Below are 22,845 nucleotides of genomic sequence, written 5' to 3' on the forward strand. Positions count from 1 at the left end.
ACCACTCTGTATGTTATCAGTAGTGCAGGTAGATAGCTGCAGACCTGTACTGTCTGTAGATATAAACATACAATCTTCACCCTGGTTCTATTTTAGCTATAGGAGACAGTATGTGTGGGACATAAGGTGTGAGACTGGCTACGCTACCCCTAATGCAGAGACAACTAAAACATGTTATAGACATACAAGCATGATTCGTGTACCTTTGGTGTTGTTTGTGAGGAATGTCCACCAATAGAGTCCCAACTATGAAGAATAGGCGGATGTAGAGCATTGGCATGTTGGTGGTATGTGAAATTAGTTTCACTAGTAAAAGGTACTAGGACTGGTGAACAGTGTATGCTATCTCTTAGATTCCATTGTATAAGATGACTGGATGTGTAAAGTAGGTCGTGTGTCATACTTCCATTTAGCATATTACACTGACACTATATCTTTGTTGATTGTATAAATGTGTCTCTGTAGACATGCTATTCGGAACACCTGAATATCCACTGTAGGGTACATGTCGCTCAAATCAACAAGGTCATGACCCGCATATAGTGTTGGGCGACAGTGTGTGTGTGCAGTGTGGCCGTGTAGTGCACTATCGCTATGTGGTTGTATAGACAGTATACAGTCAAATGCCCACAGGTGTTATAAACAGGAGTCGGTGTATATTAACACAGAATACCTATAGATTTAATGTGTGACTGAGTTCGAAGATTTTACACATGGGTTCTTAAAACTCTTCAATATACCACCCTTCAATGTTGAAGTAGTGGCAGGGATTACTCGAGTTTCACAACATGTTAAAGCATGCATTAAACACGTACATGTGCATTTACGTGGAACAAACAACTAAGTTGATATCCATCGAGTTAAGTCTTTTTATTCTTACCTTCTGTTGCTGGCGATCTATAGCCGATTTTTATATTGCGTTGTCTTCTTTAATTACACTGTTTTAGTTTCACATGCTAGTTTTAAGGTCATATCTGTGATAATCTAGTGCTTTTACTGTCCGTCCATGACAGGATGTTACGTTCTCAATTCATAAATTTTGATATTGATATAAATGTTCTCGTTACGATATGGCTGCAGTATTGCTGATGTGACGTTAAATATTAACTCACTCACTTATTTTTGATTGTTACACAAGGGAAACCTTACGATTCATTTCTATGAACATAATGTCACGGGTTCAGGTCTTAAGACGTTCCAAGGACAATAAATGATGAGAAGTGAAGCGTCTCTTAAGATGTACCCCGTTTATTGCCTGTGAAATGCGAAGATTACAACATGACATATAAGTGTTTTATATATGTTATTGTGTAAATACATCGGCAAGAAACGATACATATTATAGAAATAACTTATGTACATAATTGTTCTGCCATGCAATGATAGATTATATATGATGTTACGCATTAGCGATATGGTGTAATTTGGATACAAAATAATAATGATGAAACATCCACACACCCTCCTACGTGCAATGCCAAATAATGTCAGGGATTTGTTATTACGTTTACGTTTATATATAATACAATAATACACACACATATATATATATATATGTGTGTGTGTGTGTGTGTGTGTGTGATATTTTGCTGTATTTTTTGTAATGTGAAAATATGTTAATTCCTCAGAGAACTGAATTTAAAAATAGCATATTAATTATCATTGATATCAAGGTTTCATGCAACCCCTCATGATAAGTCTGAAACGTTGCCGATGAACCCTGAATCAGTTGGGATGTTTTGGAAAATACACTTACGGGAAAGCCGAGGTGCGCTTTCTGCCATCTTGGTTAGGGCTTACAAAATCACGTTTCGCGATCTTCGTCTTCCAATCTTCTGCGTAGTCGACAGAAAACCGAAGATAATCGTGAAGATTATCGATTATTGAGACGCAATGGAAATAAAACGAATACTGATTTGTTTCAGCATTAGCAGTCAAATCTATCTGTTTTGGATACACTCACGATACTCGTTACATATTCAATATCTATTTTCAAAAATTATATTACATAACCACCAAGCCACATACACCTATATTTGATGTACACTGAACAGATATATATTCAAAACTTATACTAAAGGCGATAAGAACTTCCATCCGCACACAATATATGTTCGGATACACTATATTTACACAATACACTCGATATTCACAGAAGAGGTACACAGCTCCTCGTCATTCACAGATAGATAAACCTCATGACCTGGCTGCAACATGTCTTCAGTACCTCGATCTATCTGGATTACGTCACAACCAAATTTGGGGTAATTCTCTTCACGAGTGGAGTTGTGTCACATCATTAGCAAGTGACTTCAGGTAACACAAAAACACTGTAACTTCATCCCTCTTTCATTTGGTCACAATCAGAGTTAACTGTCATTATCTTGTGTGTATGCCACCCTGTCCTTGCCTGTCCTTCCCAGACAGATGTTTACAAAGTTAGTTTATATATTAGGGTTGTTCTGATAACAGCCATTAGTCTTTTGTATAAGGGAAATATACACCAAGTTGCGATAACAACTCAGATCCGGGCAGTTTTGCTTACCTGGGTTGCTACAGACTGAGAATTGCTGGCTGATTTTCTGGTAGAATGCACTCTGTTATACAGCGACTGAATGACTGATGACTGAATTACCGCTTTTTGGTGTATGTAGGACCCCAGAATTGATATTGTCTGTGGGGTTCGGCCGAACTATATCCTCTCTGTGAAAAGTTTGAAAAACTTCCATTTTATTTTGAAGGAATCATTAGCAAAGCCATTATGAAAAATAATAACACATGCTGGCAATGCGGTTAACCAGATATTAGAGTCAATGTGGTGGTACTGTTATGATAAATATAGTCTCGAAGACTCTCCCAATCTGAAGCACGTGATTGTGATATCTTCAATGACAGTGAGATACGAAAGAATCAATATGCAGCAACGTACACACCGAAAATGTCATATATGTAGTGCACAGCTATCCCCGTGGCTATTGTAGGGATAGTGAACGGTTCTTTCATTATTACTGATACTTCACTAAACTATGACTGAGCACCCTACACTACTAGCGTACTTTATCATCTCCGTTTATGTAATGTCAATATCAAGAAAATAACAAGATCGACCTGTTTTAAACTAATGTTGTGTCTGTACTCATGGCATGATGTTGCCTTAAGCTTTGTGCATATTTCATTTGTCAGAGCCTGAAATGTACACGAGCGAATGTAATTCAACATACAAATATCACATTAGCTGAACATACCACATAAAATAAAACGTATTCAAACATAAGAAAAAGCATATGCTTTGGGCTACTGGTTTTGAAACATTTAAGAACATACTTGATCCATAACGATGTAACGCGATCAGAATCACCAGGAGTGTTCCATGGTTTGGTTACCTTGAGAATGGGCGTGTGCGACTATTTTCATTTGTCAGGATCTGAAATGTAATTAAACATACAAATATCCTATCAACTGAGTGTATATAGCACATGAAATAAGCGTATTATCCCAGATGAGAATGAAAAGCATGTGCTTTGGATTAATGCTGTTGGCACATTCACGAAAGAGTTGATCCATAACAATGGAATGCTATCGATAAATAACCATTTTTCATGGTTTGGTTACCTTGAGAATGTGCCCCAGTATTCTGGTATCGCGATGCCCTGATGGATTCATAGGTCACAGGGAGAGTCTCTATCACGTCTTCATATGCACCTGCATCTGCCGCAGCATTCGCTGAAGACAGGGTTCATTACATAATTCAATACTAGATATATGTTGCATCTTCAATATTCGTACTGGCTTTCCTATAAACTGACAAAATATTCATGTTAAAACATCAGATGGGATGTTCAACAGTACTTAACAAGATTCATTTACCTTTTGTGTTTTCATAAATCTTCAACTGTGTGTACTGATGGTTTTCTGATTCTTCCTTCACATTTGAATCCTGCGTTGGAACAGTAACCTGACCTGGAACCCATGGTATTGATTTAGTGCTAAAAGATCCAGAGATGGTCGAAATATCAGCTGGAGGAAAAAAACCAGCAGGTCATTGTAGGTACTAGTGTCTGCTGCAAAGTCCGCTGAAGATTCATAACATATTTCATGAACAGTCCAAATTATTGCTTCACTGTTTTAACTAACACTCCAGAGAGTTGACAATGTATCATCGTGAAAACATAAGATTGCAATAGAACCGATCACGGAACACTTTTTGTGTTCTGATAAATCTTCAACTGCGTGTACTGTTTCCCGATTCCTCCACTAAATCTGAATACTACCCCTGAGCATCTGAAACACTTTGGAATCGGTTCGTCCTGACCTGATCCAGAGACGACCAAAATATCAACAGAAGGGAAACATACATTAATCAGCACATACCTAATGACGAATATCCTCTGTTGTCCATTTCCACAGGTTCAGGATGGCTAGATCTACAAAACAACATCAGGTCAGTCTCGAACAATTGAAATCAGACAATCGAGCGATGAACATCAATATAGAAATTGCAATGCATTATTCTATTATACCTGTTGAAAGTTACTATCTTACTTCCTAGTTTTACCTGATCCATGCACTATTTCATTGAACTAGAATGACACGTGAAATACCTCTTTCGTGCAGCTCCTGGAAAAGGAGAATAGCAAAAATGTCATGGAGTGTGAAACACACTTCACATATATATCAATATGTCACATCATTCATAAACAAAAGGGCGGGAGACAGATAATATTTCCTGTAAAATATTGTGGATCCAAACTTCAACAATACCTACGTTGAATCACATTAATAGTATTTCCATCATTCCCCATTGACAACCCTGGATTCGGCAGTGCCAAGGGACTTACATCTGGGATAACATCTACATCTACGACAGAAAATGAACTATGTACCTTTTCCAATGTTTCGAACTATGCATCCCTTTCTGTACAGCACCATTAGTACGATTCCACCAAAGACCAGGGTAAGAAGAAATGTTCCTACTGTCGCTCCTGCTGTTACCCCAGTTCAATTCCATGAAGTTTCAAGCCTTTGCTGGCCTGGTGGATCTACAATGTAATCACAAGACCGTTTACGGCCGACTGCTGATTGCACACCCCTGCCTTCAGGCTTCCCTGTCCAGTTTTGCACTGGCCCTCATGAATCACGAGAGCATGTGCCAAGCTAACACGTGACGTTTTCTCAAAGCTGTCGGAAGGTTGTATATTGGCAGCAAACGTGGTCACTCGAAATTCACTTTCAGATTCCGTTTTCCCTATCCATCTAGACATAGTGCTCTTATAAATGATGGGTGATAGACTAAATTCCAAAGATGTGTGCAAATTATGAACTCAGTTTCAGCGTGTTGTCTGCATTATATCAGTGACATTGTCGATATTCGACTAGGCAATGCAATGACACAATGACTATGTCAACCAAGTCAGCCAGTCACCGGGACCAGTTCCCTGTGTGTTCTGTAAGTCAGAAGATTTGCGAATAGATTCGTATTATTCTACACTGATAGTTATAGTAGTTTTGGTATATGAGTATTTAGCTCCTAATACATGATAATGAAATGATATGTATCCACGGAAACGTTTCACACGTACACACCATCTATGCTGCATAATGATAATTATTCAGATATATTCAATTTGTCATTTACGTTCCCTATTTGAAACAAGAAGTGCATTAGCATACATGGACTCGTAAATTACTCTTTTTCTTTTCTCTGAATATATGCACAAATATGAAATTTTAGCAAACAGAAATCCAGATGTATCCTTCAGATAACAGGTTACCACTTACTGATTTCCATCTAGAGACACTTACCACCAACAGTCACAGCTTCTACCAATACATATCCATCAGAATGCCCGAAGTCATTTCTAGCTTGTAATCTAAACATGTGAGTCTCTCCTGGTGTAAGGCCACTCGCTTCTGCTACCATCATCCCACCAGTGTCATTAACATAATTATACACAGTCCATGTTCTTGTAGCAAACTGTAGATACTCAATCAGAAACGTCTGAGGGTGTCCACCATTGAACCCAGGCAGCCACGACAACCACACTGACGACGTTGTTGCATTACCTAGATCTTGGAACCGTGTAGGTGTCTGTGGTCGTCCTTAAATAAATTATGATGAAAATATAATTATTGATTTAAGTTCATAGGTTAAAAAACATCAAATGAAAGTTTAATGAAAACAGAATAGAAAAAGTAAATCTGTAATCATAACACACCAAAATGATCGTAACATTGTAATACCAACAAGTAACACACCAACATGCTCCACACCGACTGTGTATGACACTGAGCTGCCCACACCATTGCCCACTGTAAGACTGTAGTCACTAAAGTCCTGCCGCTGGAGGTTAGTAAGGTGTAGTCTGGCAATGACTGAGATGTCTGAGACAGGGCTGGAGGAACCAGTGAGGTCCTGGGTGGTGCTGATGGATCTACTCCAGGTGAAAGCAGGAGGAGGGTAGGCCAGGTCTGACACAGACACAGTCACGTCACCGCCCAACGTAGCGGTAAACCTGAGTTGCTGGGACACTGAGTCATCAAGACGAGGTGAACCTGGTTAAATGTAGAAATTAATCTACGCAGTGGCACGAGAACAAATACAAAGACAGCATGTAATATATATGATCACAGTATCTCTTTCATGTTCCTAATGCATAACACATTTTGTAGTACTGCTTTTGATGATTTAATTGGGTTTTTTTGGTGCCTAGTATGGTGACCTACCGGCAGCTGTTTACTTTTATATTGTATTGTCGCATCATGTGGTATCATGCCAGTTTTAAGTCTGGTTCTGTACACCATGTGAAGGGCCAGTTGGTTTATTGTTCTTTGTCGACAGATCTACATATTGTCGGATTTTGCTTTCATTAATATACAACTTCCACAGTCTATGGGTGAAATGAAATGAAGAGGTGATTATATCTTCTGATTCACTCATTATATCATTTTGCCAGGATGCTAAAGATACTTATGCAGTGCGGAGCCAACAAAGAACACATATCACAATACACAAGGATACCAGAAGCATTTCCTTCGCTCAACATGGAAGCCATATTTCCTTATCGAAAACCATAAATGACAATGATCACAACACAACCGTGTCTACATAATATCCAGACAAATTACACTGAACCAGCAACTCCATCGTCTGGGTGACCGGTGTCCCTATGTTGTTGGTGGCAGTACAGGAGTGGTTCCCTCTTTGTCTACATTCTGCTGCCTCCAGTCTGTATGTTGCTGTCAGGGAGTTATCTGTCCTTGTCAACTCCTCAGTTCCATTCAGTAACCTGATTACTGACCGTGGGTTACTGTCGATCTGGCATCTAAAGGTCACTGTATCAAACTCGCTAACTGTCACTGAGTCACCGCGAGCGTTGGCGGTAAACAATCTGATGTCGGCTGGATCTGTTGATGAGAAGAAATGGCTGGACTTTTACATGAGCATAGTATATATAGCTTAACATCATCACCGACTGTAACACTGTCAACTGTGTTGAGTATATACTTACACTGAACATCGACACTGACTGTAACACTGTCACCAGTGTTGACTATATACGTACACTGAGCATCAACACTGACTGCAACACTCTCACCAGTGTTGACTATATACTTACACTGATCATCAACACTGACTGTGACGCTGTCACCAGTGTAGACTGTATACTTACACTGAACATTAACACTGACGGTAACACTCTCACTACTCCCATGTGTATTAGCAGGTTGACACCTGTAGGAGCCTGCCTTGGATCTGTCAGCTTGCCCCTTGAGCACGGCTCCACTGCTGAAAGTTGTTCCATTATCTAACCACCTGTAGCTACATCCGGGTCTACAGAGGACGGAGCATGCGATTGATGGAAGAGGCTGGTGTTCTGTTACAGTGTAGGAGGAGGTTGAAGGAGTCAGGGAAATCTGGTATGGACCGTCTGGAATAAATGGCAGTGTGTTTTAATATAAAACAAGACAAATACGCCAATATTTGCAGACTGTTAATGGTGTATGGAAACGCCTGGACAGAGGACATTGAAACTATAACACTTCATGTGATTGTCCATTCAAAGTCTGTTTAGTGAATTAAGATAAGACCTTCATACTTCAGGTATAATTCCCGCATAGTTATAAAGTGGCGTGGTGTTCACGACCATGATCTCAGAACCGGAATGAAACAATGCCTACAACATTTAGCATTTACAAAAACATGTCTAGATCTGTGTCAGCATCGCGTGATCTGATTTCCATAACCATTGATGCAGAACATGACTTATTCGTATTGAGCAGGTTGGTAATGGTCAAGATGGCTTCTGTTAATCTACATGTCCTCATCACCATTTATTCTACAGCTGGAAAAGAACACCATATTGTCAATAAATGAGGGCTCATGTTACAATCATATGTCATTCGATAAAATCCTTTCGACCTGTCCTCTGATCATCTGATTCTGTGTGTTTGAAAATTCATTCATTCACTAAACACATTAATCATCTTTTGAATGCGAACAATGAAGCCAGATTTACACTTGGTTTTATGTGTGAATATTAAAGCTGTCTGTAATCTTTGTGTGCTGTGCTTTTAAAATACTTCATTAAGTGTCTCTACATGCGGGTTTATATATGAAACAGAAAAAGAGACACGTGTCAACCAAGTCAGCTATTGTGAACATTCGGTCAGCATGGGACAATGAAGGTCGATTCTAATCCGGATCTTCACGAGTCAGAGACGTTGAGACAGAAGTGGAAATGTAAAGAGTAAGAGAGTAGTTGGGTGAAAGCTTAGGTGTCATTTCATATCAGGAAGGTCGGAACACAGGTTTCCCTCAATGTTTGATTGAAACTTCATTTTTACACACATTTGTCTGGGTGTGTAACGAATATGGTGTGAGCAAAATACGGTTGAAATTCTTATCCACTTTAAAGATTTGGGTTCCTGAGAAGGTCTGCATATTAAATACAGGTAAAGCGATGTGTGTGAGTGGGAAGGTTGTGCATGCTATTCTTGTATTTTGTAACGGCGATGACATTTACGGTGTGAACAATTACTGTGTGTAAATTTCATAAATCGCTAAAACTTCATTCGAGTGCACATCAAATATTGTTTCTGATACCTGATCCCCTAACTTTATTTAGAAATCCAAATCTACCAAAAGGCAACAATGTACCACTAGACCTATCACTCTTGTTGAAGAAACAGAGAACGTTTGTAAGTTCTGCTGCGGAAAGGTGAGTGAATGAGTGAGTGAGTTAAAATTTTCAGTCGCATCGGCAATATTTCTATCATGACTAAAACAAGGTAAAGATTAGAAAATATAAACACCTGTAAACGAAGGACAGTGAGACAACTAAATAACAGCAGATAGATATTTGAAACTATTAATTAAATCAGAAACAGTTTAACTCTAGAGGGCGGTACAACATAAAACCGGGCTATAGATCGCCGCTCCGGAAAAGAATACAACTACCAATTTCTGTCAAACTTGTTGTCATGGAAACCACTAAAAGTAATATTCATTTGCAGGTGCACATCTAGGGATCATGACTGACACGTGTACAAAGTTTGATTAAGCTGTCACGAACAGTTTAGAGGATATGCTTCAGGCAAAGTATGGCGGACGCACAGACGGACGGAAGTACGGAACTCGTTTCTATATCCCCCACAACGTCGTCACAATTTATCTTAAACACAGCATTAATGTCGTGACGCATTTTAAACTAGACCTTCTCATAAACATCGTGACGCCATAAGTTCGTGATTTACAGTAGCCATAGGGATTGTATGGTGGACTTCACGATGACAGCCAACACATCTTTAAGAGACAAATGTGTTTACCATTTGAATGTGTGAAGACGAAACAGGAATAAACTGTTGACAACATCTAGTGAAGTAGTCACTCATCCACCACAGCAAAGAAAGTATTTCTTATCCCCAGACCTCCATGTGGAATCTCACAGCGGAACCTAGCTGTGTCAGACACTGCAGACAGCATTCGACTGGTTCCAAGTACAGATAATGTCGTACTTATACCACTACTAGATTCCTAACATATACATGTACGTACGCACTAATACCGCTGCTGTTACATCTTACCCAGGACAACCAGTTTCTGTCCACAGTTGGGTATCACAGCAGTGACCCCTCCATTTCCGCACGTGTATGTCCCTGCATCTGATGTCTGGATGTTGCTGAGGGTGAAGGTGACATTCCTGGATGCTATGTTGCCCAGGTTCTCCAGTCTAGGTGTGTAGCTTTCAGTGGGGAGGAAGGTCCCATCAGGCAACAGTGCAAACACAGTGTCACCAGCAGGACTGACAGCAAGGAATGTACTCCCTGTCTCCAGACCTCCCCGTGGAATCTCCCAGCTGAGCCTGGCTGTGTCAGACACTGCAGACAACACTGGACTGCCCGCACCGGATACAACACCTGAAGATTCAAAATACTTTGTTATATAACGTGTCATTCACAAAGCAGGACAATACGTTACTCTCAGAAGAGAAACACTCTGTTTGACATATGTTCATACGTGTATATATGATAACAATGGGAGTATTCAGAGGAAAACTGAAGCAAGGGCTGTTACACACGTGTGATAGGTACCTGCATTTAGATACAATACTGCAGCACAGATTATCTTCATCATCCCTTCAGTCTGGCGTCGCCGTGAGACCTGCAATGTAGCTTCAGTGTTTATCATCGTGAGTGATGTATGTCCAGCTGGGGTTTATCAGGCAGCAAGAGTACTGTAAGTCCCCATGGTCCCTGGTTCCTTCAGTAGCTGCCGATCTGTCTTTTCATTGCATTGTGTTCTACAGTGACAAATTTGATTATATAATGCTGGTTAGAGACCAGATCTGTGATACTCTAGCGTATGTGTCATATGATGTTAAATCACATACCTTTGTGAACAGATACTGGCAAGTTGGTATTGCGAACTAAGGGACACAACTTCCACTCATTCTAGTGCCTGTACAGTAAGTAACAGTGCGTGTAATTATAGGTGTTTTAGTTAATCTATCGCATACAGATGATTCGTACACAGGCAGCATGTGTACCAGCAGTGAACGGGTCAACGCATAGAAGTAGCGTGTTAGTCCTATACACTGGCATGAATCGAATAAGCGCTCACAGTTGACATGTTCAACATGGTGAAAGAAGTAAACAAAGACGCATTAGATTCCCTACAACCTAAATACAATATATGCACTATACATACCAACTAGGACTCCCGGTTGTCAGGTATTAACCGTCACTGCAGTCGTCCTGTGTAGCCAGATAGCTTAACGCGGAAGCTCTGTGAAGCTGTACTCGCATATCACTCGGTTCAAGGTAGTTGCGTAGTGTTTAAATATAGGCCAGTCGAATGTCAGCTTCATAACTGAAGGTTCTGACTGAGTATTTGTTGGGTGTTATAAATGAGAGTGAGTGAGTCAGTCAGTCAGCGAATAAATTAACGATTGAATCTCGGTGTTTCATTGACAATCCCAGTAAGCACAGCTCAGTTATATCAATTTGATCCTTCACGTCCAGGTACTCCACCCATTTACCCTACATTCATTGTCTGTATGACGAGTGGGTGTACAGGGGTCCTACACCGTTAGTCGACCTTGTTTTTACCTGTAGACCAGTATCCTTATTACTATTCTACTGGTCTTGTTATTACTTGTAGAAATGGCTGTTCACTCCAAGGGAGACACCTGAGTTCACTCCTGTATATGGATATGATACAAATGACACTGGTCCACCTTCATTCTTACCTGGCAGGTGTTATCTGGTTACTTAGTATATAGCTTGAAACTGATAACTCTCAAGAGCTTTATTGGGTGATATACATCAAGTTGTTGTGATTGTTGTCATTTGTAATTCACTTCCGTGTTGTGTTGATTACGGTGATTTTATTTAGTAGTTTGGTACAGTACTCCCACAGTAAAGTGATATACAAGCCCACGTGTGACGAGGTTCACACTGAAGAATCCCCTTGTATTGCTCTGGTTGTTGATTGTTAAATGTGCCAAACTGTCGAACTTCAATTCCCCTTTAGGTGCCAACTACTCAATTACTTAGGTCTTTATTGCATTGGCATAACGCTTTGTCGCGATGACATTCAAACTCCACACCGGACAATGACGGTATTCATAATTATGACAACAAATTATATTTTGCTTTAAAGGCACATTTGACTAGTCACCTGGTGAGGCATTTAGAAGTCGGTATTGTAATATACGACAGAATGTTATGGATGTCAACTTCTTCTTTATTGTTTTCACAACGTTTCTGAGCTATTCCTTGCCCCTTCGTCAGGTGGATGCTAACTAGCAGTTAAACAGAAACGTTGTGAAAACAATAAAGAAGAAGTTGACATCCATCACATTTTGTCGTATTATTAGTCACCTGATTCTTGGAGGTTTGTGGAATGATGTCCAGTTGTGAAGACGGAAACTGTTGGTTGCTGTCAGTGGAATCAAGTTTTGCTTGTGACAGCTGCTCAACTCAACGCTATTAACAAATAACCACTGGATGTTTGCTGAGAATCACCACTTTAATCATACACCAAATTAAGCACATCCGTTGAAATAGCAAACGATAAAACTCATATTAACCGTGAAAAATGAAACTTTCTCACCAAAACTGAAGCCATGGAAAGTCACAGTGACAAATGTCTTCTCAAAAGAACGAACTAGTTCTTGCCTCCATGTGCTCTATCTGACACGTCCCGTTGTTTTAAACTCCCAATAAGTGTCCTATAACGATCACTGCCTCTCAGCGTGAGTAATGCTGAGTTCTTGTATAGTTGTGAGGATGTTTCGTCGGAACTTACACACGGCACCGGCACTATGAGGTCTCATGTACAGAATGTCTTCTGTGTTTTGCTACAATCCTGGTATGACTTGATATCGGTTCCGTTGCCTGTCTAATCAAGTCCGAGTAACATCACTCTCGGTCTTAACGGACAAATTATATATACTGTTTTCTGGTTTCATTTATATCTTTCTACATTTGGTATACCCAATGATAAATAATCGACAAAGACGAAATGAGGATAACCCCACCATATAATGATCTGTAAATTAAAGGCAATAACACTGTCGTTTGCCTCAAAGCAGTCATGCTTGAACGAGTAGTTTATTCATAACTGGAAACTGATATACTCATCAGTTTCGTTAGTTATTTCCATGGACAGGACCTGCAAAGTACACAAATAAGGTTTATTTAACGTACAGAAAAAATAACAACTGAAAGCATCCAATACTACAAAAGTGTTGTACCGGAACAGAAGACAAAGAATAATGATGATGAATACTGCTGTCAAGGGATTTGTGGACACCATGGATCCAGGAGTGTTTCATGCATTGGTTACCTCGCGAATGTGCCCCAGTGTTCTGGTATGGCGATGCACTGAGAGACTCATAGGTCACAGGGGGTGCCTCTGTTACGCCTTCATAGGTATTTCCGTCTGCTGCAGCTTCCGCTGAAGATATAATTCATTATATAGTTCATCATCAAGTGTAGTGGCTCTCCCACAGGTTGGCGAAAATCCCCATCAAATTACACCTCTATCCTTCTCGTTAGAACCCAAACAATTTCACACTGCATTCACATGAGAACTCTAGACTTTACTTTATTGAATGGCATGCATGTACCTTTTGTGTTCTCATAAATCTTCAACTGGGTGTACTGTTGTTTTTCTGATTCCTCCGTCAAATTTGAGTACTGCGGTGGAACATCTGAAACATATTGTAATGTTAAGTTGTGGAAATATGATATGAGATTTTGTATCAAAACAAGGGAAAGTAATAACCAGCACATACCTAATGAAGAGTACCCTCTGTTGTCCATTTCCGCGGATTCAGGATGATTGGAACTGTAAAATCAACAGGTACATTTGCAATAATTGAAGGAATTAGGAGATATACTTTAGAATGTAAAATATAATTCAATTTACATAATGTAAGTTCGACCTTATTCCTTGGTTTTAGATGATCGATGCAATGTTTTGTTTACCTTTTTTGTGAAGCGCCTGAAAACAAACAAACAAAATGCAAATGACATGTAAAACACAAACATAAACATGAAACACCAATCGTAAATGTAACCGGAGGAGAGAGTGACAAAGTTTACTGTAGATAGACACGTAACTATAGACACACTACAAACAACGGCAGTACAAATCTCACTCTTGGCCATCATACACAATCTTGATAACCAGTGATACACATGTGGAAGACAAAGACCATGTAACAGACGTTTGGGAGAAGACCTACTCTATGTTATCTGTGTTCAGTCATATCATGACATGACATTCACTATGTACCTTTTACAATATTTCCGAACCTGTACCCCTTTCTGTACAGCACTATAACAACAGTTCCTCCTCCAATGAACAAAGTAAGAAGAAATGTTCCTACTGTCGCTCCTGCTAGTACCCCTGTACTGATACATGAAGAGACGATGTTTTGCTGGTCTGGTGGATCTACAATGTAAACACTATAACATGTGACTGCAGATTTTATGCATTTGTGGTTCAACTGAGCCCTGTGCAGTATTCTAGTGACATGGCTCGGTCTGTAAATAGTCAACCAAGCAGTTGTTGACTTCACGACCATCATATGCTGAATGCGGATGTGATAACATCTACCAAACCAAATCAGCGAGTCAAACCTCCAGAACCACTCAGTCGACTTCTACTAAATGTACGTCACTGCCGCCAAGTAAAGTGTATTTATGCCCATATTTGCGATGCTTCATGCAAACCATTCGTGTTTTATCCCCCTACAGGTGGTGGGGTCTAATACAAAATGACAGAGGTTGAATTTTATATATATAACATTTATATATCCCTCATTTGGTTTTGTATGTTTGGTGTCTACTCTGTACCAGTGAGACGGCGGGGTATCAAACATGTATCAAACCAATTCAGCGAGTCTTACATTAACTACAGTCGATCATCGTTTACACTAATCTTGCGTCCATGAAGACCAGCTCTTCCCCATGTCCAGGAGCTCATTTCTTTTGTGGTTCACACAAAAAAAACCCATAAAATCCAGAGATACATGCTAACACTTGATCCAAAGACAAAATGATAATTTCATCAGTTATTAAGAAAAATGTTAATTCTAATCGGTGTTGACTGTATATGTATCTAACAACATTTGAAGCTATGACATTATTTAAAGTGAGTGGGTGAGTGAGTGAGTTACGTTTTACGCCGCACTCAGCAATGTTCCAGCTATATGGAGGGGTTCTGTATATAGTCGAGTCTGGACCAGACAACTTAGTGATCGACAGTATTAGCATTGATCTGCTCAGTTGGGAACCGATGACATGTGTCACCCGATCCCGTTGGTCGCCTCTTACGACAAGCTTAATCGCTTGATATGGGAAGCATCGGTTGCTGAATGCCTATTCTACCCCGGATAGCCATAGCGACGAAGCTGTTGCTTTATCCAGATCTCGAAACTGTGTAGGTATCTATCTGTAGTGGCCCTTGCAACAACGTTTTCAGAAAAAAAATGATCTCAGAATCTTTCCCTGTTAAGTTTCTTATTTCTGGCATTAAACGGTATGTAAAATGTTAACAAAAAGTGACATTAGTCTGAAAATCCCTGAAGCCAGAATGACCAATACAATATCGGACATCGTCAACTCACCTGCATGTACTACAGTGACTGTGCATGTAACTGACCTGCCCACACCATTGTCCACTGTAAGATAGTAATCTCCGAAATCCTGGTATTGGAGGTTAGTAAGGCGTAGTCTGGCAGTGACTGAGATGTCTGAGACAGGGCTGGAGGAACCAGTGAGGTCCTGGCTGGTGCTGATGGATCTACTCCAGATGAATGTAGGAAATGGCTAGGCCAGGAGTGACACAACCACAGTCACGTCACCACCCGGTGTAGCGGCGAACTTGAGTCCTTTAGACACTGATTCATCACGCCGAGGTGAACCTGGTAAATGTTCAACAGCATAATGACTGTTCCAGAACCAGTAATGTGTGTTCACATGATCAAGGCACCACTGGTAGTGAGTGAATCAGTGAGTCAGTTTATTTTCACATCGCTTTTATCAACACTCCAGCAATATCACTGCGGGGAAAACAAGAAATGGGCTTCATCCACAGCATCCATTATGGGAGTAATACAATCACAGTAATTCTTGTTATCAGCATTGTTTAGATTTACAGTTTGTATTTATAAGGTGTTTGCATATAGCAGATAATACTACTACATTGCGTGAACATTACACTTGCAATTGGAAGATATGTTGATCATAATATCAAGTGTAACATACATACATTTAATTAAGCAACCATACACACATAATTTCAAATACATATTACACTGGACCAACAGTTCGACGCTCTGGGTGACCGGTTTCCCGATGTTGTTGGAGGCAGTGCAGGAAAAGTTCCCCCTTTGTCTACAGTTTAACTCCAGTGTATATGTCGCCGTCAATGCGTTATCTGCCCTTCTCATTTCCTGAGATCCATTCACTAACTTGATGACTGGATTTGGATTACTCTCAACTTGGCAAATCAGTGTCACTGTACTTGATTCGTTAACGGTCACTGAGCCACTTACAGAGTTGGCGGTAAACGTCCGTATGCTTGCTGAGTCTGAAAGAAACATCAGCTAATGTGTGTGTTTGTGTTTATGTACTATTTACTGATTATACATTGCCGTATTCCAAGATCAACGTGATTGCACGTATACAGTCAACTGATCATATGTGCGCTGTAATTAACAGTTCAATATATTTATGAAATATATACCTGAAACCCAACTATGGACCTATGTAGACCAACTGCCCGCAAAATACCCAGCACCTGTTATGTAACAACATAATAGATAATGCCACTGGCAGGTATGACAGCACAGGTAGTGACCTCGTTGCAGTAACACCTTGCATACTGAAGCTACAAAAAGAAATGTTTAAAGCGTTTGTGATGTTGATTGCGATACGGTCATACTTCACTGAAGTAGACATCCGTTCCCTTGTCAAAACTTAAGTACCGTCCGGGTAGAGTAGAAACTTCTGTACTGGCCGAGTAAACTGTAGTATATCTTTAAGGTAAAGAGAGACTACTGTTAAGAATTGACTAAAGATACTCCAACTCACATTGCACAGCTACATTGACTGAGGCTGAGTCAGATCCTTGACTGTTGCTGGCAGTACAGGTGTAGTCTCCTCCCTGATTCCTGCTGATGTTCCTCCTGTCAAGTACAGCCCCAGTACTGACCGTAGAACCACCATAGGTCCACCTGTATCTTGTTGTTGGAGGGTTACCAGGTGTGGTGTAGGTGCTGCAGTCTATCCTGGTGTTAGAGAATTCTGTGACGGTCTGTGCTGGTGGTAGTCCAGATATGGAAGGAGGGGCTGAAATGAATATTCATTGAAATGTTGTTAAATACTTTTGACCACTAACTGAGACTGTGTTCATGACAGCAGAGGGGTTTCTTCTTCCTGGTGTAGGTACTACAGTCTATCATGAGACGGGAGACTACTGTGTAGGTCGAAGGGAGACCATATAATGATCAAAGCGAACTTCCTACCTCTTGTGGCCATTCCTGGCGTTTCTCGTTGTGATGTTGCTGGAATATTGCTGCAAGCGGCGTAAAGAGCAACTGACTCACTCACTCCTCCCTGGTTAAGATTCTACAGTGTATAATGTGATCGATGTCTTTAGACACGACACCATATACATATAGTGACATGTTTGCCTTAGTAGTAAAAAGTGCTGTGTGAGATATTGTTTATAGGCCATATGGGAACACTGGCGCCAGGACGGTGGATTCTTCAGGGATGACATTCCGAATGATATCTAACTATACATGAGCAATGTGACGGTATCGTTATATGCCTTTAAGGCTTGCAGAACTGAAGACGAGCAGAGTCTGTGTGTGAGTTCTGTAATATGTACTTGTATCGTACATACATCGTATGTGTTTTCAATAACTTATTAATATTTACGGATACCTGGAGGTCACCCGTTACACTTTATTCAGTATAATGTCTGTCGTATACTCACTAAACACAGAGGCAGCGACATCAGCATGAACAGATACTGAGAGAGTAGACACTTCACACCTGTACGTCCCGGCATAACTGGAGTTCATCTGACTGGCAGGAAGCTGGATGTCGAGGGTAGATGTATAGTCACCAACAAACACACCCTTGTTCTGCCAGGAGTCCTGGAACACAACTGTCTGAGCACTCACTGATCCACTGGCTATGTTAACTGTAGAACTGTCCTCCACTCTCCTCCATGTGAATGCAGTAACAAAATCCCCAGGTGTCACGGTGTAGCTGCATCTCAGTGTCAGAGCCTGCTGGTTGGGTATCCCTGTACCTCCTGACCCTGATACAGTCAGTGATCCCCCAACACCTGACAACAAAGAATATATGATAGATGTTTGACGGTCACAGGTATCTTGACTGTAATCAGGGATCAAAATTCGACCTCATCTTCCTATTCTACGCTTCTTTATGCAACGCCCTGATAACCATTTCCTCGATAACACTATCCTCCGTCAACCTTTAAGTTAGATACTGCTTACGTCTGTGAAAATGATACATGTTGAGTATTAGATGCCAAGTAAGTATTTAATGTAGAAATACTACTCATAAATAATCTTTAATCCTCATCCTGACATACCTTTCAACAGGATAACTGCAAACACAGATATTGCTGAAGTACGAAGTGACGCCATGGGCAGTGTTCTGAAAAGGTAAAGGAACGGTACACATGCGCAATCTCATATTCAGTTTAGGATTTGTGGTCTGGGACATTCTGAGAAACGTCACCGTGAACGACATGTAGTGTGTCTAATAATGAGTTATGATCTTATTCGCTCTCGCTGCTCAGTCATTACCGCAAGCGACTCTGCACCCCCTGATCGTCGTTTTCCCACAACCATGCCCGTACTTGTAGGTTTGAAGTGCTGCATTCCTGACATTTACACCACTTCAACGTTTATCACTCTGAGTTTACTTGACCTGCTTACACTGAAAAACATCAACCCCGCACTCGAACTAAATACAGGCTATCCAGTGGATTCGAACTATCTGAAACAAAATGCTCTTTGAAAGATATGTAATATTCCAGATATCTCAAAACCGATTACCGTGTATGAGTTACAGGTCATGGTGAGACGATTAGATGCCGTTATCCAGGAGGACAATACACACACACACACACACACACACACACACACACACACACACACACACACACACACACATCTATATATTATGTAAAAAACATTGAGAGGTTCCCGGTTCCCTTAGTTCTCGAACATCACTTGCATCTCATCAAGTGGAGCGGTAAGATCGACACTTTTACCACAGCATTTTAGGAGAATCTGTGCATATGATCACCAAGCTAGACTTCATGAAACAATATACATTTGTATCCGACACTTGCTCCGTTGAGCCATGTGTGCGGTTTGTTACCATAACTCCATACCATAACTATACAGACCTATTTGTTTGATTTTGTCCTAACTGATCTTCCTAAGGAGATTTTGACTTATGTGGCAGATCACCATTATTGGTTGAAAATTTATCAGTACAAGTTAGCATGTTGAATGTAGAAGTCAGTAGATGGCAGCCGCAAGCTAGGTACTCATACAGATATGTGTAAACAAGAACAGAATGGATGGATACAGTTGTGTAGATTTTGTTGAAGACTAGTTAAAATAACAGGAAGTTTTACAAGCATTAGTTAGTATATTGACACTCACCTTTACATTAGGACGAGCGGAGTTTTCCTCTACCTGTGTTTCCAGGTCAGGCCATGTTATGTGATGTCTACTTCCTGGTTAGTAAATATACCCGAGTCACTACCGAGGCCACATCCTAGCAGTTTGGAGCAATAGGTAAAACTAAATCTAACTTCTGTGAGTGGCATTAAGAATCTGGTGTGTTCAATAAGAACGAACCATCAACCTATCACGGCCAGGTGATTGTCTCCAATAATTATTATAATTATATGACTGGATGTCAGATTGACGTGGGGAAATAAGTAAATGTTGCCAATAGAATAGACTACCCACATTTGCTGACTATCACTCCAAATTGGGATCGTATATCTTTATGGGCAGGTTGTTCTGTGGAGCCTCTTTATGTATAGCTCTTGATCCCTGCCCGTTCCTTAAGTTTGTCCTTTTCAACAGACTCCTTCTCGTTTGACAGGTCTGAAATCAAATTGTGCAAAGCCACTGCTTTACCCTTTGCTAAAGCGACTATACAATGAAATGTCTACGAGTGTGGGGTTTTGGACATCTGGCTCACAAGATTTGTTACTACGCTCTCGCAATCAATAATAACAAATGACATTATATGTTTTATCCGGAACAACGGTGTGCTTACAACAATCGGTGTCAATAATGAAATATATTCTTTGGAACATGCATTAACAGCCTAAACCGGCCGTATTGTCAGCGTGACAAATGTCCCTAGTGTTTTACTTTGTTTGACATGGAAAGAGGATATGAGTGTTAATCTGTGCTCGTATCGTGGTTCTGTTACAACATCTGATGTCAATGTGGTTTTGGAAGCTGCATCCCACTTGTTATATCTTTACCTTACGGGCCACTGGGGAATACGTATGGTAACTAGAAATAATAACATAATTGAATAGTGTATTTTCACCGAGGCGACATGTTGGAAATACAGATATAATCATGTGATCTTAATTTGTGCGTTAAGTGTGTATTTACACATGGGTGCACACGCGTCAAAGGGACATAACTCTGTTAACTCTGTGGATCGAAAAAGTGATCACAATCAAATTGCATTCAGCCTGTGTTCAGTTACTGAACATTACCTGTGTTCAATAAACAGTTCCAGTTTATTTCTAGGTAAGCTGCATATACTGTAAAACCGCGAGTAGCTCAAATTTCGAGAATACATGGAGTTGGTTCAGTCGATACACTCTTTCATAAAGCAGACGAGATTACAACTAGAAATCACAAAGCAAAGCTGATCATCAAGTATGAGGCTCAGGCTTCAATTTGTCAGGTTCCGTCACTATAGTGGGCATGTGTAACTACGTATCTCAATACATCTACATGCACAACATTCGATTGTAACTGGTTGAGCAGCTTTTAAATGTAGCTGAGTGAAATACCAGTCATTTGAAAGAAAGTCAGTGGGAGTCAGTCTGCGAGTGGTTCAGAGAGTCAGTCAGCGATTAAGTCGGTGAGAGTCAATCAGCGAGTGACTCGGCAAAAGAGTCAGAAAGGGAGGGAGTCAGTGAGTGTCAGTGAGAGACGATCAGCGAGTGACTCGGCAAAAGAGTCAGAAAGGGAGGGAGTCAGTGAGTGTCAGTGAGAGACGATCAGCGAGTGACTCGGCAAAAGAGTCAGAAAGGGAGGGAGTCAGTGAGTGTCAGTGAGAGACGATCAGCGAGTGACTCGGCAAAAGAGTCAGAAAGGGAGGGAGTCAGTGAGTGTCAGTGAGAGACGATCAGCGAGTGACTCGGCAAAAGAGTCAGAAAGGGAGGGAGTCAGTGAGAGACGATCAGCGAGTGAGTTATCAAGCGAGCCAGTCAGCGAGTGAGTTGGTGAGATTCAATCAGCGATTGAATCAGAGAGTGAGTCAGTGAGAGACGGTCAGCTCTCTCACTAACTCACAGCGACTGATTCAACAATTGAGCCAGTCAGCGAGTGAATCTGTTAGTGTGTCAGTGAGAGAGTCAATCCGCGAGTGAGTCAGCGAGTGAGTCAGTGCGAGAGTCATTCAGCGAGTGTGTCAGTGAGAAACCCAGTTACCAAGTGTTAAGTGCGAGAGTCAGCATGTGAGTCAATCTACGATTAAGTCAATCAGCGAAAGAGCCAGTGAGACAATCAGTCAGCGATTGTATCGTTCAGAGAGAGAGTCAGTATGTCAGTCAGCGAGAGACTCTGCTTGAGAGCCAATCAGCAGGTGTGTCTGTGAGAGAATGAGTCAGCAAGTGCGTCAGCGAGAGAGTCAATCTGTGATCCTGTCAATCAGCGGGTGAATCTGTTAGTGTGTCAGTGAGAGAGTCACTCAGCGAGTGAGTGTGGATGAGAGAGTTTGTCAGCGAGTGAGTCGATCAGTGTGTCAAGTCGTCAATCACGTTAACATGCTCAGTTATATCACGGTATCTCAACTCGATAAGCCTGGAACGATGCTGATCTTTGACGTTTACCACATCGATGAAACCTACATGCGCACAGTATGTGTGCAGTGCTAACACACCGAAAAATGACAACAGCGAAGATAGTTCGAACCCTGACACCTTGATACACCTATGTATTGCTCTATACAAAATCAGTTACAACCTGCTGGCATACAGTTCAGTCTGGCATTAGTAAGCACATGCTTGTTTCTGAAATTGTGGAAGTAACGACCGATACCGTCACATCAGGACGTGCTTATGTGTGTCATGAATAATGACAGATGACTGATTTTCAGGTGAAAGATGATATAAAATCCAACACTGTATTCCACTGAAATTGAATAATATACTATTGCGTAAAAGGGATTGATCAATATTGCCGGTTGTTTGCGGTGTACATTAGTGTTACGTACTCCTGGTATGTCTTTCATTCACTCACCACCATGTAGACGTTGGTTACAGGATTTCATTCATTATTCATAAGTCATTTTCACCTCCAATTTAGTCGTATATATTCATATCATAATTATATTTGTTTCTATGATTAATTTGACGTGGCGTGTTAAAATGAGTAGCCTATATCGAATGTCAGTACAGTCTCTTCTTTACTCATGATTAAACATAGTTTCATACCTTATGTTGTAATGTTCCATTCAGCGATTTTTACATCATTTACTGTCTCTATCACGACCTATATCGACGTTCCATTCCAA

The 22,845-nt window shown here is 40.7% G+C and overlaps 1 protein-coding gene and 2 pseudogenes across 1 annotated transcript; all 3 read right to left on the reverse strand.

The window, feature by feature from the left end:
- Positions 1-2,394: 2,394 nt before the first annotated feature.
- On the reverse strand, positions 2,395-6,064 carry LOC137287478 (uncharacterized). The gene is made up of 8 exons (XM_067819813.1): positions 5,803-6,064; positions 4,884-5,039; positions 4,602-4,617; positions 4,372-4,424; positions 3,868-3,960; positions 3,613-3,723; positions 3,384-3,424; positions 2,395-2,703 (listed from the first exon to the last, which is right to left on the reverse strand). Exons 2-7 carry the CDS (start codon positions 4,927-4,929, stop codon positions 3,411-3,413), a joined length of 333 nt encoding a protein of 110 aa, XP_067675914.1. The 5' UTR covers positions 4,930-5,039; positions 5,803-6,064; the 3' UTR covers positions 2,395-2,703; positions 3,384-3,410.
- The window catches only part of LOC137296871 (synaptogenesis protein syg-2-like), a 115,204-nt pseudogene continuing 97,347 nt past the window's right edge, over positions 4,989-22,845 (reverse strand).
- Positions 15,391-19,757, reverse strand: LOC137258018 (protein amalgam-like; annotated as a pseudogene).

Source organism: Haliotis asinina, chromosome 1 (assembly GCF_037392515.1).
Source record: "Haliotis asinina isolate JCU_RB_2024 chromosome 1, JCU_Hal_asi_v2, whole genome shotgun sequence".
Taxonomy (NCBI): domain Eukaryota; kingdom Metazoa; phylum Mollusca; class Gastropoda; order Lepetellida; family Haliotidae; genus Haliotis; species Haliotis asinina.

Excerpts from the sequence above, each read along its gene's own strand:
- LOC137287478 (XM_067819813.1), bottom strand. The coding sequence starts at position 4,929 with ATGGTGCTGTACAGAAAGGGATGCATAGTTCGAAACATTGGAAAAG. Across the intron at positions 3,961-4,371 it reads CAGAGGATATTCGTCATTAG|GTCAGGTTACTGTTCCAACG; the intron begins GTATGTGCTGAT and ends CATGGGTTCCAG. Across the intron at positions 3,724-3,867 it reads GATTTATGAAAACACAAAAG|CGAATGCTGCGGCAGATGCA; the intron begins GTAAATGAATCT and ends CCCTGTCTTCAG.